At 39.9% G+C, this 12,218-nt stretch overlaps 1 protein-coding gene across 2 annotated transcripts in view; it reads right to left on the bottom strand.

Annotated features, from left to right (window-relative positions):
- Positions 1-1,693: 1,693 nt before the first annotated feature.
- PSMD14 (proteasome 26S subunit, non-ATPase 14) overlaps positions 1,694-12,218 on the bottom strand; it is a 71,058-nt gene continuing 60,533 nt past the window's right edge. For both annotated transcript variants that reach the window (XM_044417725.1, XM_044417724.1), the window contains exons 10-12: positions 9,093-9,218; positions 7,979-8,041; positions 1,694-3,384 (exon numbers count right to left, since the gene is read on the bottom strand). In XM_044417725.1, coding sequence (XP_044273660.1) covers positions 3,286-3,384; positions 7,979-8,041; positions 9,093-9,218 — 288 coding nt within the window. In that variant the 3' untranslated portion in view covers positions 1,694-3,285. The remainder of the gene's footprint in view (positions 3,385-7,978; positions 8,042-9,092; positions 9,219-12,218) is intronic.

The raw sequence follows: 12,218 nt of genomic DNA on the forward strand, positions 1-12,218 counted from the left end.
CACAATTAAACTCTATTTTTCACAGAATATTCAAAACATTCCTCTGTTCCAATGTTCACTTAAAAATACTTTCTTTTTACAAGTGATTTTGGGGGGCAACCACTTTAAAAATGGCACTGAATTGGAGGCCTATAGCCTTTCAAAATTATCTGTGGCACAACATCCTCTGCAGAGCAATTAAAGCATGTCAACCAAATCTAGAAGGCATGCCCACTCCTCAGATGCTTCTCCCCAGGGAGTTCTTTGAGCAGTCGCTGAGGAACGACTGAGCTGCCCATGGATGCAGATGTGTGGCAGGAGTGAGAGAAATCACGTGAGTTGTGTCACATGGTTGAAGGCTGCCGTCCCTGTGACACTTCTGGTAGCAGCTCAAGGATTGGCTTTATCCTGGCTGCGAGAGAAGATATTAGAGAGCATTCCTACAGCAGTGACACAGGGTATCTGGCAAAACCACCCTGGCAAGGGAAGGGGCCAGTCTCTGGACCAACACAGGTGAAAAAGGTGCAGCAATCTCCTCGGGCGTACCCAACATTTGGCAACTTAGTTTTAGTACCTTAGCTTCATTTTAAGCTAAGTGGTATTATTGGTACACACCACTGACCATGTATCTTACCCACATTCTGCCTTTGAGAATAGTCTCGTAATTCACTTATACCAGTGTGTAGGAAACAGGCAACGATACTGAATGTTAAAAAGAATATTCCAGCCTTTGCTTTCTTTGTTAGTACCCTGTCCAAAGTAAAGTTGGAAAATAACCACCTGGAGAATTGAAGTGACTGTCAGCAAAACTAGCAAGTAGGACAAGGCATGCTTAAATTGGGCACACAAAATGGGGTATTACACCAAAGCTGTGTAGTTAAAGTATGCGAGTTTATATAATCAGGGATGTAGTGAATGTTTTTATGTGGAGATTTGGCAGCATAAAACTTGGCAGGGTTGCCAAAATAATCCCAAGGATACAGAGTGATGTCCCTTCAACATACCACCAGCCTATTCATGTATAAATACAAAAAACTTTAGCCTACTTCTCTACTCCCAAAGTTGCCTGAAAAAAAAAAAAAAAAACTGTGTGCCTCAGCAGTATGGACTAAAGCCTGGGCTATTTACAGCAGTGCAAAGGAAAAGGGAAATATGATTTGTGCCCCAGATCAAGCTACTGTACTAACCAGTCTGGGACTCCAAGGATTTAAGCTCTCCTCCCTTGACACCAATTCCAAAGCTTACAACTGAACAGAAGGAACAGACCATCTCTAACCCTGCCAGTATTATAAAGAAAATCCCCAATTTATCCCAGGATAATCCAAGCTCTACAGTCTGCATATATTATGAATATTTACATATTCTGCAGAATTTGTTCTATTCAAAGGTACAAATCTCACTTCCAGGTAACTGGAAATCCTGCTAAGCCCTCATATAGATTCCAATAGTCCTGTTACCAATAAATAAAATACTCTACTAGAAAAAGGGCATTTTCCTGTTAGCTGTGATCTGCTACTTTATTTTGTTGATGAATACGCAACACCCAATAGACAGCATAGTAAAATTAGCAAGCTATGTGATAGTAGCTGTTAGAATGTTGTTTTTCAGATATCAGAAAAGCTCAAATTTAAAATAGTGGCTATAAAACATGGAAATCTACTGTAATGACAAAATGCATAAATTATGTAAATATGAAAGAAATAGACAAATGGAATCAATAGTAACTGGTCTTCCTTTATTCACTTTTGTGAATGTAAACTGTTGATTACAAATTCAAAATTTTGTTTTAGGTTTTGCTTGAATGAATCCCAATGGGTCACTTTCTTCTATGTTTTAAATGTGTTTGATTCCTTCTTAAGCTCTTTTACTGTAAATCTTTTTTTCTGTTTTTTCTAACTAATAAAAAAGGTTACACCCCAAATACTTTCTGTGAAGGCATGTTTGTGATTTGATATCACAGTATACCCTTGTAACTATTTACAGAATACATTAAGAAAAAATATCTGTATTTCATTACAATTTATTTGTAATAGGTTATTACTTTTGAGTTTAGGTACACTACACTTTTTAATTGCCTTCTGAGATTGTACTAGGCATTGCCCACAGTCTGAAGGTACTTTGCAGCCATAAGAGCAAGAAAGGTTGGGAAGAAAAAAAGGACTAGAAATTGGTGTTCTGGAAATACAGAATGTTGTGCTTGACTGTGGTTGTGGAATATACAGAATTATCACAGCTTAAAGCACTAAACCTGGAAGCTTGAACCTGTTTCATAATTAACTTACCAGATTCTCACAATCATTTCAGCAAGATCATTTGTTCATTGAGCATTTTATAATTTGAGATACTTGCTAGCTTGCTTCTTCAGGCACTCATCCCACAAATATGTTCTGGTTCAACTCTAGTCAAAATCTCCTGCTCCTTCTCTGAAACTATTGCTCAGATTAATTGGGCCTCCATATCAAACGTGTGCCAGCTATCTTCATTTTTGTCTCTCAAGGTTTCTGAGTGATAAACTACAATGCTATTCATCAAGCCTAAGCCAGACAATCCACTAATCTTCAATACTGTGTATCTTGTTTTACAGATATTTGCAGTTAATTCCCTACTTTGGCAAATAGTTAAGATCAATGAGTAATGGCCACAGAAAAGGCTCAAGCCTGCTTGGAAACCGCATCCCACTGACCTGAAAAACTCTAAGCCTAAAGGAGACAAGCCTAAAGGAGGTAAACCAAGTACTCAGTGCTGAGAAGTGCTTTGTTTATCCTTAGGAACATACTAGCAGCACTTCTTGTATTTCAAAGCTGACTCACATGGTTAAAAAAGATTCTGGGGTTCATATATAAGATAATGAGATTGTGCTAGGTTTCCTATGCACAGAATAGGACTCCAGGTTTCATTGGATTATTGAAGTTCACTTCCCTGCTTATTTAGCTTTGTACAGAAATGTCAACAGAAAGACCCTCCTCCAATTCATGAACATCACCAGTCAACCAAACACTGGTTAGTAGAATTAAAAAAAACCCTACATAGAAATAATCAATATATATGCACTGCCAATTATACCAAAATATTAAAATGAAAACAAACACATTGTCTAACCCATTTCTTGGATTGCTGTGGAAAATGCGAAGACCCTGACATTAAAAAGTCTCTTAGGTAATTGTACAACAGAGATGAAAAGGTGTCAGAGTGATGCTCTTAGACTGCAAATGATGCCAGATGTCTTTGACATCTAAATATATCTTAGTCTCAGTGCTTTACACAATGGATCATTACAGACAGGAAACTGTATTTATCAGTAAGTCATTATTTAAATACAACAGTATCCAACATTGCTGCTAAACACTGGACAATGTTGCAAGTCATCAGCACATCCACATGTTCTTCTAAATGTCGTTTGGGGTCCTAGAATATAAAGTAAAAAGATTATTTATAGACAGTAGTGGAATATCAGATTTGTAAACAGTTCTGAGTTTCTATATGATGGCAGAATTGATGCTGTCAATAAGCAATTAAATCCTGTGGTTCTCTTATGTAAGCTATTTGACAATTCATAATAATTTTTTGGGTAAAACATTAATTTTAACCATGATTGAAGCTGCACAGCATCTGCACCTGTTTCAGCTGTTGATATGACCATGGAATTTTTAAGAAGTACATGCCATAAGGAGCCAATACTTGAGTTTTCACCAATAACCCAAGTCTAGTGAGGAGTTCTTATGGCTGTGAGGACTGATGGCTCTGACAGACACCTGAAGTCTGCCACACTTGCAATGGCTGCCCCAGTCGCAGCAGTGAGGTAGTCGGCTCTATACACTCAGAGAAATTTAGGTGAACGGGGACTCTTGCTTGAACAGGAGCTCTGTAAACACACTGGAAGACAAACTGAATTCTGTCTCCAAAGGCTTCTGTTCAGCAGTCTTGAAGCCAGAATCAGGGATGGGCAGATGGTAAGTTGGGACTGAAGGGTAAATCACTGGATCATTTGCAGTAATCAGCATGAATATCTGATTTATGTCTTTATTACTACTGACCAAAAGGCTCATTCCCTTCTAAATTAGGCTATTAGAATCTCAGATCTGTGGTCACTTGAGTTCGTACTTGCAAGCCATCCTGGTATGTGGCCCTTGAGGTGCAACAGATAATGGGCGCAACCTCCTGAATTGCCATTTTGCCCTTGGATCCAGTTGGCTGATCTCGGGATTCTTTAAGTAAATAAATACATTAAATAAAGGAGACCTTGCAAGCCTGCTGCCCAGCCACACCTAGCTTGAATATCCCCCGCCTGCAACTCTCTTGAGGCAGACACACTGCCTTACAACTACTGCACTGTGTGGAATCTGCACAACACTGCCTGTCTAAGTAAATGAAAGGCCGCCTCTTCGAATCTGTACATGGTTTTCTTTGGGTGGTTGCTCTATGGGGATAGTATGAAAGAGGTGACAGCAGTGCATGCAAGGGAGGGAGAAACTACTAGAGGTACCAGCTAGCAGAAAACTTGCTGTTGTAGACTACCCTACCCATGCTGATCCTGCTAGTCCTCATTATTCAGGATGAGCATGAAGATAGCCACAGGCCGTGGATGTTTGTGGCACTGTGGTATTCCTGTAACTGGAACCAGAACAGCAAGATCAAGACCAGACCATCTTATCCACTTAATGAGTAATTAATGAGTAATTGTTTTTCTCTGGAAAGGTAAAGCAGCCTTAGAGGCAGCAATTAGGTGGCCTTGGGGAGGGGAGGGAGAAGAGCCACTTTACTTCTGCAGGCAAGAAGATAACCATAGGCCTCATCTTCTTGCACCTGCTGAAATTGCCTGCCCCTCCCTCTCTCCCTCCCTCCCTCCCACACACACACACACACAAACAACTGCACTATTAAACTTCTTTTCCTGAGCTTCAAAGCAGCAGGTGTGTGTTTCATCAGGAAGCAAGAGTTAATCCTCCCTTTCCAGAGCAAATCATCATCATCTTACGCTGTTCAGCCCACCCATGAGGAACAGCACAGCAGCAGGGGAGGGAAGGTGAAGCAGCCTATGTCTTCTTGTTGTCTGCAGCATTCCCCCCTCCAACTTTGAGGCAGACCGTGAAGCTTGCCCCCTCTTCCCACATGCACAGGAGGGACTTGTTTTGCTCTGCAGTATCACACTCACTGGGAGTAAGTGCTTCTGAGCTCAGTAGGAATTAATTTTGAGTGAATATGTACAGACAAAGCAAGGGGCATAATTCTTCAAGGTATGAACTCAACTTTCCCAGCCTCCAGGTATCAGGACTGCAACCCCCAACATTTCTGTACAGTGGCCAGACTGGATAGGGCTGAGGGCAGTTGAACTAGGCTGGGGAAAGCTATACTACCTTACTGAAAGATAAGTGCTTTAAATAGGTGGGGACGCAGCACCTTGCAAATAGCCAACATAAATCACCATCCCAGTAAAACTGCTTTTTTCTTACTCATCTATCAAATTCATTAATGAAATCTGGGCTCCACTGAAATCAATGGGAGCTTTGCCATTTGCCTCTAATGGAACTGGGATTATATCCCATGTCATTTTAAGATATTCTCACTGAAACACTTCCCAATTATACAAATGAAAACAAACCATAAAATACAGACAGGATAAAACCACATTGAAGAAGAAAAACCCTATAGCAATGCTATAGTGCTCTTTTGAGAACATTTTAATTTGCAAACAAAAGTAATTTATCTATAGTTTACTACTGAATTAATTTGTCTGGTGACTTCTGGGCCATTTAATGTGGCTCTATCAACAAACTGCACAGCTATGAATAAGGAAATACTCTCTTTTGCCCGTCTTAGTCTAGCTTTCTAACATGAATCTGGTAAATAATGAAAGCCTATGATTGGTCCTAAGCACATACTGAAGCCCCTTTTTCCAGCATCTCACACACAAGTTGAAGGATCGTTTCTCAGCTCCTGCTACTCTTCCTTGCACTAGGCTCAATGAGAATATGAGAGAGAGAGAGAAATATTTATGCAGTAAATCAGACTGGGAAATATGTGGATTTAATTGCTAGGAAATAAATGAAAATGTTCCACATCTGCAGTAATGCAGTGGTTATTGCAAATTTTCTTTCCATTTAACAGTCATTCAGTTTGCATATATTTCTGGCAAGAACTGCCATAACTACAGCAGTAAATACTACAAAAAGGATCATTAAAAATGGAGAAGTTAATAAAAAGGTAAGGGTTACCCCTTGACATTAAGTCCAGTCATGCCTGACTCTAGGGGGCGGTGTTCATCTCCGTTTCCTAGCTGAGGGAGCCAGCATTTGTCCGCAGAAAGTCTCCGTGGTCATGTGGCCAGCATGACAAAACACTGAGGTGCACAGAATGCTGCTACCTGCCCACCAAAGTGGTACCTTTTTATCTACTTGCATTTGCATGCTTTCGAACTGCAAGGTTGGCAGAAGCTGGGATGGAGCAACGGGAACTCACCCTGTTGTGCAAATTTGAACCAGAGACCTTTCGCTCTACCAGCCCAGCAGCACAGCAGTTTAAACCACTGCACCACCTGCAGTTCCGGAGAAGTTAATAATGCCCCTCAATAGGTGGGGTACCAAGAGACTCAGGGTGGTGCTGAGACAGTGGGGATACAGACTGATAAGTGTCAGTTCAGCACTTAAAATTAGGAAGATTAAATCTCCAACTGACAGATCTTCCCTTCCCCTGCTTCTGGTGCACCTATTTTTGCCCCTTCCTCCTTTGGTACTTTCACTTGAGAACTTGGCAACTGATCCCTGGAAACTGTGTGTAAATTAGCCTATGAACAGTCTCACTGTGACAATTTCCATGTATGCTGCCTACTCCACTTTGCAGCTTCCTTTGACAGCAGAAATGTACAAAGCAATTGACTGGGCAAGCCTATATGTATCAGACAGCTGTTAACACACACATTAAACACTGGAAAAAAACCTGTAATAAAAAATTACAAACACATACATTCAATTTTCTAGGGCTTTTTTTTTAAACGACTCCAACTGCACATTTTTGAGGACATGAAAATAAAGTTAAATGTGCAGCAAATGAAAAAAAGTAGCAATCAAGAGTGGAATTAAAAGGAATCATGGGAGTCAACATACAGGGTTTACAAAACACCCCATAATGAGAATGCTTCTGATGAAAACAACTTGTAAGGGTGGGAAGCGGCAATATCCCAATCTTACATTGAGTGGGCAAACTGATGCAGAGGGATGAGTGCTTAAGATCACCCAGTGAGCTCATGGCAGAGGAAAATTGTAATTTAGCCTTTTAGCAAAGCACAGCATTAAACCCGCCCTTCAAAGTAGAGCTGCAAAATTACAACTCAAAAGTTTTTCTCTGTACTTTCAAGACACCACAGCAGTTGTGCTATGTGTTGGAAAAATGGGTTGAGGAGGTACCAGAATTTTCTCATCCTAAATGGAAAGGCTCTAGTGAGCTTCTTTACATTCCAACCTTACTTCCACATAACTAAAACTAATCCTGAACATCTCCTTAGGGTATGCCCATTGGCATAGAAGACTACTTCAGTAACAGGTATCCTAAGAACTAGTGACATGGAATCAGATGCAGGCCTAGGGTTTTTAGTATTACAATACTGATCCCAAATAATCGCCTTATACTCAAAGTAAAACCATGAGCTTTATGTATGGGTAATCAGCTTCAATAATGTTGATGACAAAATTATATACATGTATTCTTGTTCCGTTGGTTTTTCTACCCAAGTGCAGGCACACTAGGGAAAATCCACTGTGTTAAGGCTAAGATGCCAGATGGTTTATTTAGGTATTAAAATGTACCATATGAAACAGTGGCTGATGCCAAGTGACAAATTTATGTCCGTTGCTGAGACTACCTTAGGTCAAAGACTTGAAATAATTTGCTTCAGTAGAATTAAATTTACTATTTTTAAGGACTTAAGAAGAAAGAAAAACCAATAGTATGTGACTAAACAGACAAAGCATGTTCTTTCATGTCAGTATAATTCATTACACCTCACCTGCTTGCCAACGTTTTTTATTGCCAGCTGTTCAGGTGTCATCTTATCTTCTTCCTCCACAGCCTGTGAAGAAAATGCAGAAAAGGTTAGCACTTGAGATCCTATTAATTCTTTTAAAAATTCTTTTGCAAAATTGAAACTGAAGCTGTAACATTTTAAGGGTTACATATCCAATGACAAAGGAAGCTAACTTCAGTGATGCAGTTATCACACCAAGTAATGTGTGTCAGATCAAAGTTAAGGTCCATGTTTGCTCCTTTCCAGATAAGCAATTGCTGTCATTGCTCTGTGGAATGTGGTTGGTATTTACATATAATGCTGCACATGGGCCATCACAGAGCGAAGGAAGGAAGGACAGAGGGAAGGAAGAAAGGGAGGAAATTGGAAGGGTAGGGGCCTAAATTTCAACAGAGGGGGAAACAGGCAGATGGAAGGAATAAGGCATGAATGAAAAGAATATGCAAGTGCCATCAACTCCTACTGAGGTGCTTCTGATGTGATGAGTGATAAATCTTTTCCCTGTTCTAGATTTACACCACTGTTGTATGTTATACAGGCCAAACTTTGCTGTGTGCTCCTGTATAGGAGCACTCGCCTAGATTTCAGAAGAAGGAAATTACTAATAACAGAAAGAAACCCCTTGTTCATGCAGTGCACGTCTACTTCTTGAACAGTTTAATTTTCTAAACTGCTTTCCTACATGCCCACTTTTAAGCTTGGGTGCTTGCCCATACTTGATACTTTCTGTGTAGAAGGACAAAAAGGTAATCTGCACATCCATTTGGGCAGTCTATTGGTTTGGGGCATACACCAATTGGGTCTGCATGTCCACTGAAGCCCACTGTGCATATCTAAGCCACAGTGAATCCTGGTGCACGCTGGGCAAATGTTAAATATTCAAGCCATGGCTTCACCTTGTTGTGCCATATGACCCTGGAGAGGGTGGGCGCTTGCCATTGTTTGCAAATCATTCAGTTGGGCTGCCCACACCACAGCCCAGCATTACTTAAAAAGACACTGAGATCTGCTTGATTGTGTGAACTGTCCCACTGACAGTTTATCTGGACAATCCTTACATCAAAGCAAAAGTTCTGACAAGGGCTGAATATAGTACCTTGTTGTAATTCCTTGCTAATTCCAGCATTTCCTTCACAACTGTTTCATTAAGTTTGCAGTGTTCACTGTAGTCTTGAAGGGTTAAACCTTCCATCCAACTCTTCTTGTGTAAATTGAGCAACATCTGCAAATAAAATAAAATAAGTCAACACAGCTGATCAAATCAGTAAGTTTGACTAATTTTAAAGGAGTTTGCTGTAGTTAAGAACAGAGAGTCATAAATGCACATCTGTGGCCTAGAAAGGAAACTCAGCATGTTTTTTTCTTTTGCAGCAAAGTTCAGTCCATTTGGTACAGTAATGCATCAGTTCTATGGCATCAAGGAAAAAAACATAGAAATTGCAATGAAAGATTATCAGAAAGTGAAATTTAGATCATGTTTCTGCAATACGCCGCAAGTTATGCCATAGGATTTGCACAGTAAAAGACACTCATAGCACTGATGAATTATCATGCTGATATTCTCTGTGTTGCATACAGCCCTTTCCCCCTCAATGGGAGTATATCCGAAGTTTTCCACCTGGCAGAAAGTGAGGGGAAGTAATATCTGCTGAATTCCCCTTCCTTTTGCAGCTGTCAGCACTACTGAGTCACTGTTCTGGAGGTTCCCCTAGCACTCTGGGGTAAATTGAGGCAGGGACATTGTGAAACTTGAACCCACGCTCACAGGGGGATCTGTAAGGCCCTGATTGAGTGCTAAAAATTGTTTAGGATCAAGTGGTTTCAGGCCTTCTGCCAGCTCCCAATACATAATTGGTGTCAAAATCACAGAGGTCCAATTCTCAGTCATGAGTACCAAGGCATGAATGCAGAGAAGAATGTTGGACTGAAATGGATTCAAGCACACTAGGTGAAGACTGCACATGTTAATGGAAATAGCCTTGAATCCTAAAATCCTTTTCTCATCACACTTGGCAATTACTGTTATCGCCTGTACAAAAGTGCTTCCAGTGCAGTGAACAAGAATATATTTCCTCAGGTTAATTCAAGGGTCAAACCTCTGGAACGTGGAGCAAAGACAGGAAAGATATGCTGATGGAAATGAGATGCGGAGGGACCATTCAAAATAGAAGTTTCTGTCCTGATAGCACGAGTCTATTACACAAAGCATCCATATTGACACACAATAGTCTCTCACTTCATCCAATCTGTGTGTGCCATAACGTTGCTATTTTGAAATGGCGAAGAATTCAGCATGGACTCCTACAAGCTCTGTTGAGTTGGCTCCAAGTGAAAAAGTTGAATTCTGTCTGGACTCATTGTTTTTTGGAAAACAGATATCCTTTTATGATTGAATACTGCTTTTAGTTAATTTCTATACCTTCCAATAAAGATAACTAGTATGGGAGGATATCTGAGTGGAGGAAATTAGGACACCTCAAAAATGTTTGTTGCTCGTGTTGTGAAAGCTGTTGTGGGTCTAAAGCATACACATTTTCAGCATTCAGGTGAGTAAAATTTCTAAGTCAGTAAGGAAAACTGAAAGGCAAAAATGGTACATAGAATTATGAAGTTTTAAAATGTCCTCTGAAGACTATTCCCCTCACAGTTGTAAAGGAATCAAAGGAAAGTTATGTAGTACATGAAGAAATTCTCAACTTGCTTACAGTAATTGTTGACTTAACTGTGCTTCCCAATTACCTCAGAAAATGTAAGGAAAAATTCTAATCAGATCATCATGTAATTTTTTTAAAAAAATTTATAAATAAAAGACAAAGTAACATCAGAAAGAAAGAAAAGGATACCAAGGGACCTGACATATAGCAGTAAGTGTGACAGATTACACACAAAGTCAATAATTGTTATTACTTCTATTAATTTTATAACTACAGTTTTTATTTAATAATATTTGGAAAAAAGCTTTAATTCACTTTCATCATATAAACTTAAGAAATGTTGCCTGTAACTAAACCTCAGGAATGGCATTCTGACCTTTTAGAATGGGGGGGGGGGGGGGGAGCCAGGAAACGACAAACAATCTACAGGTAGGGTGGATGGGTGAGGAATGGGAATAGCCTTGTAGGGAAAACTGCAGGCCAGAATTGGCCCTTGGTTCTGCCTTGAGGACTGATTACTGCCTTACAGTGGGTGTGTGACCATCCTGGAAAATACTTTAGAATATTCACTTGGTATAGAATGTCAAAGCATGCTTGCTTATGGGTGCAAGAAGGTTCTGCATATTCAGCCTGCATTATGACAACTACACAACCTGCTTGGCCCAGAGACAGCCAAAATTCTGGTTGTAATCAAGAAAGACTTCTTCTTCAGGGAATGCCTCATTTCTACAGTTTTGCTGCTTTAGAAGTCAGAACTGAGTGCTATCAGCAGAGGGTTATTTTAGCTGAGGCATTGATTTTTGGTCTAGACTCGAGACACATCTTCTACTCTTCAACACTGCAAGCATTTCAGGAGGCTCACTAGGCCTTCCTGTTTCAACAGGCCAAGTAATTTTTAATCATCTGATGCCATTTACTTCGTAGATGCTTAATTGCAGTTGAATTATCTTTGGTTTGTGTGTTTGCTTGTTTGGTGTAGGGAGAAAATCTGATTTCACAACATTTATTTTGTAAGCTGCACGACAGCAGGGGACTGTGAGTGCATTTGCTAAATTGTCCTGGGCACCACCACAAAATGACCGTCGTGGGAAAACATGACAAAATGATAAGTAACATACCCCAAAGTAAAGACTGGAGTAAAAGACAGTCATGGGGCCTGAACCTCAAAACAGCAAACAGCTTCTTTGAACCCAGTTTTCAAAAACCTGTTTCACGGCAATTCAAGCTGTTAGTAGAAATAAAAGAATGCACGATAATGATGGAGCTGTAGGGCACCTTGGTAGGTGCAAAGAAATGTGTGGAGTTGTATGAGTACCCACAGGCACTATTCAGTCTACCTTTGAAACAGGCATATGCTTTAAAAAATAAAAGGAAGAAAATTAACAGGTTCATTGTAATAGCACTACAAAAAACAGAAAATAGCTTTCAAAAATATGTGGCTTTAAAAATAGAAGAGCCATGTTTCTTGTCATAATTTAAAACAAGATGTTCCTAAATTGTTTAAGTAGAAGACTGATTTTCACCAACAACTTATTTAGCATTCACTAGTTATGAATGCAGTGCCTTCT

The sequence above is a fragment of the Varanus komodoensis genome, unplaced genomic scaffold, assembly GCF_004798865.1.
Source record: "Varanus komodoensis strain SLA01 unplaced genomic scaffold, ASM479886v1 scaffold9, whole genome shotgun sequence".
Taxonomy (NCBI): Eukaryota; Metazoa; Chordata; class Lepidosauria; order Squamata; family Varanidae; genus Varanus; species Varanus komodoensis.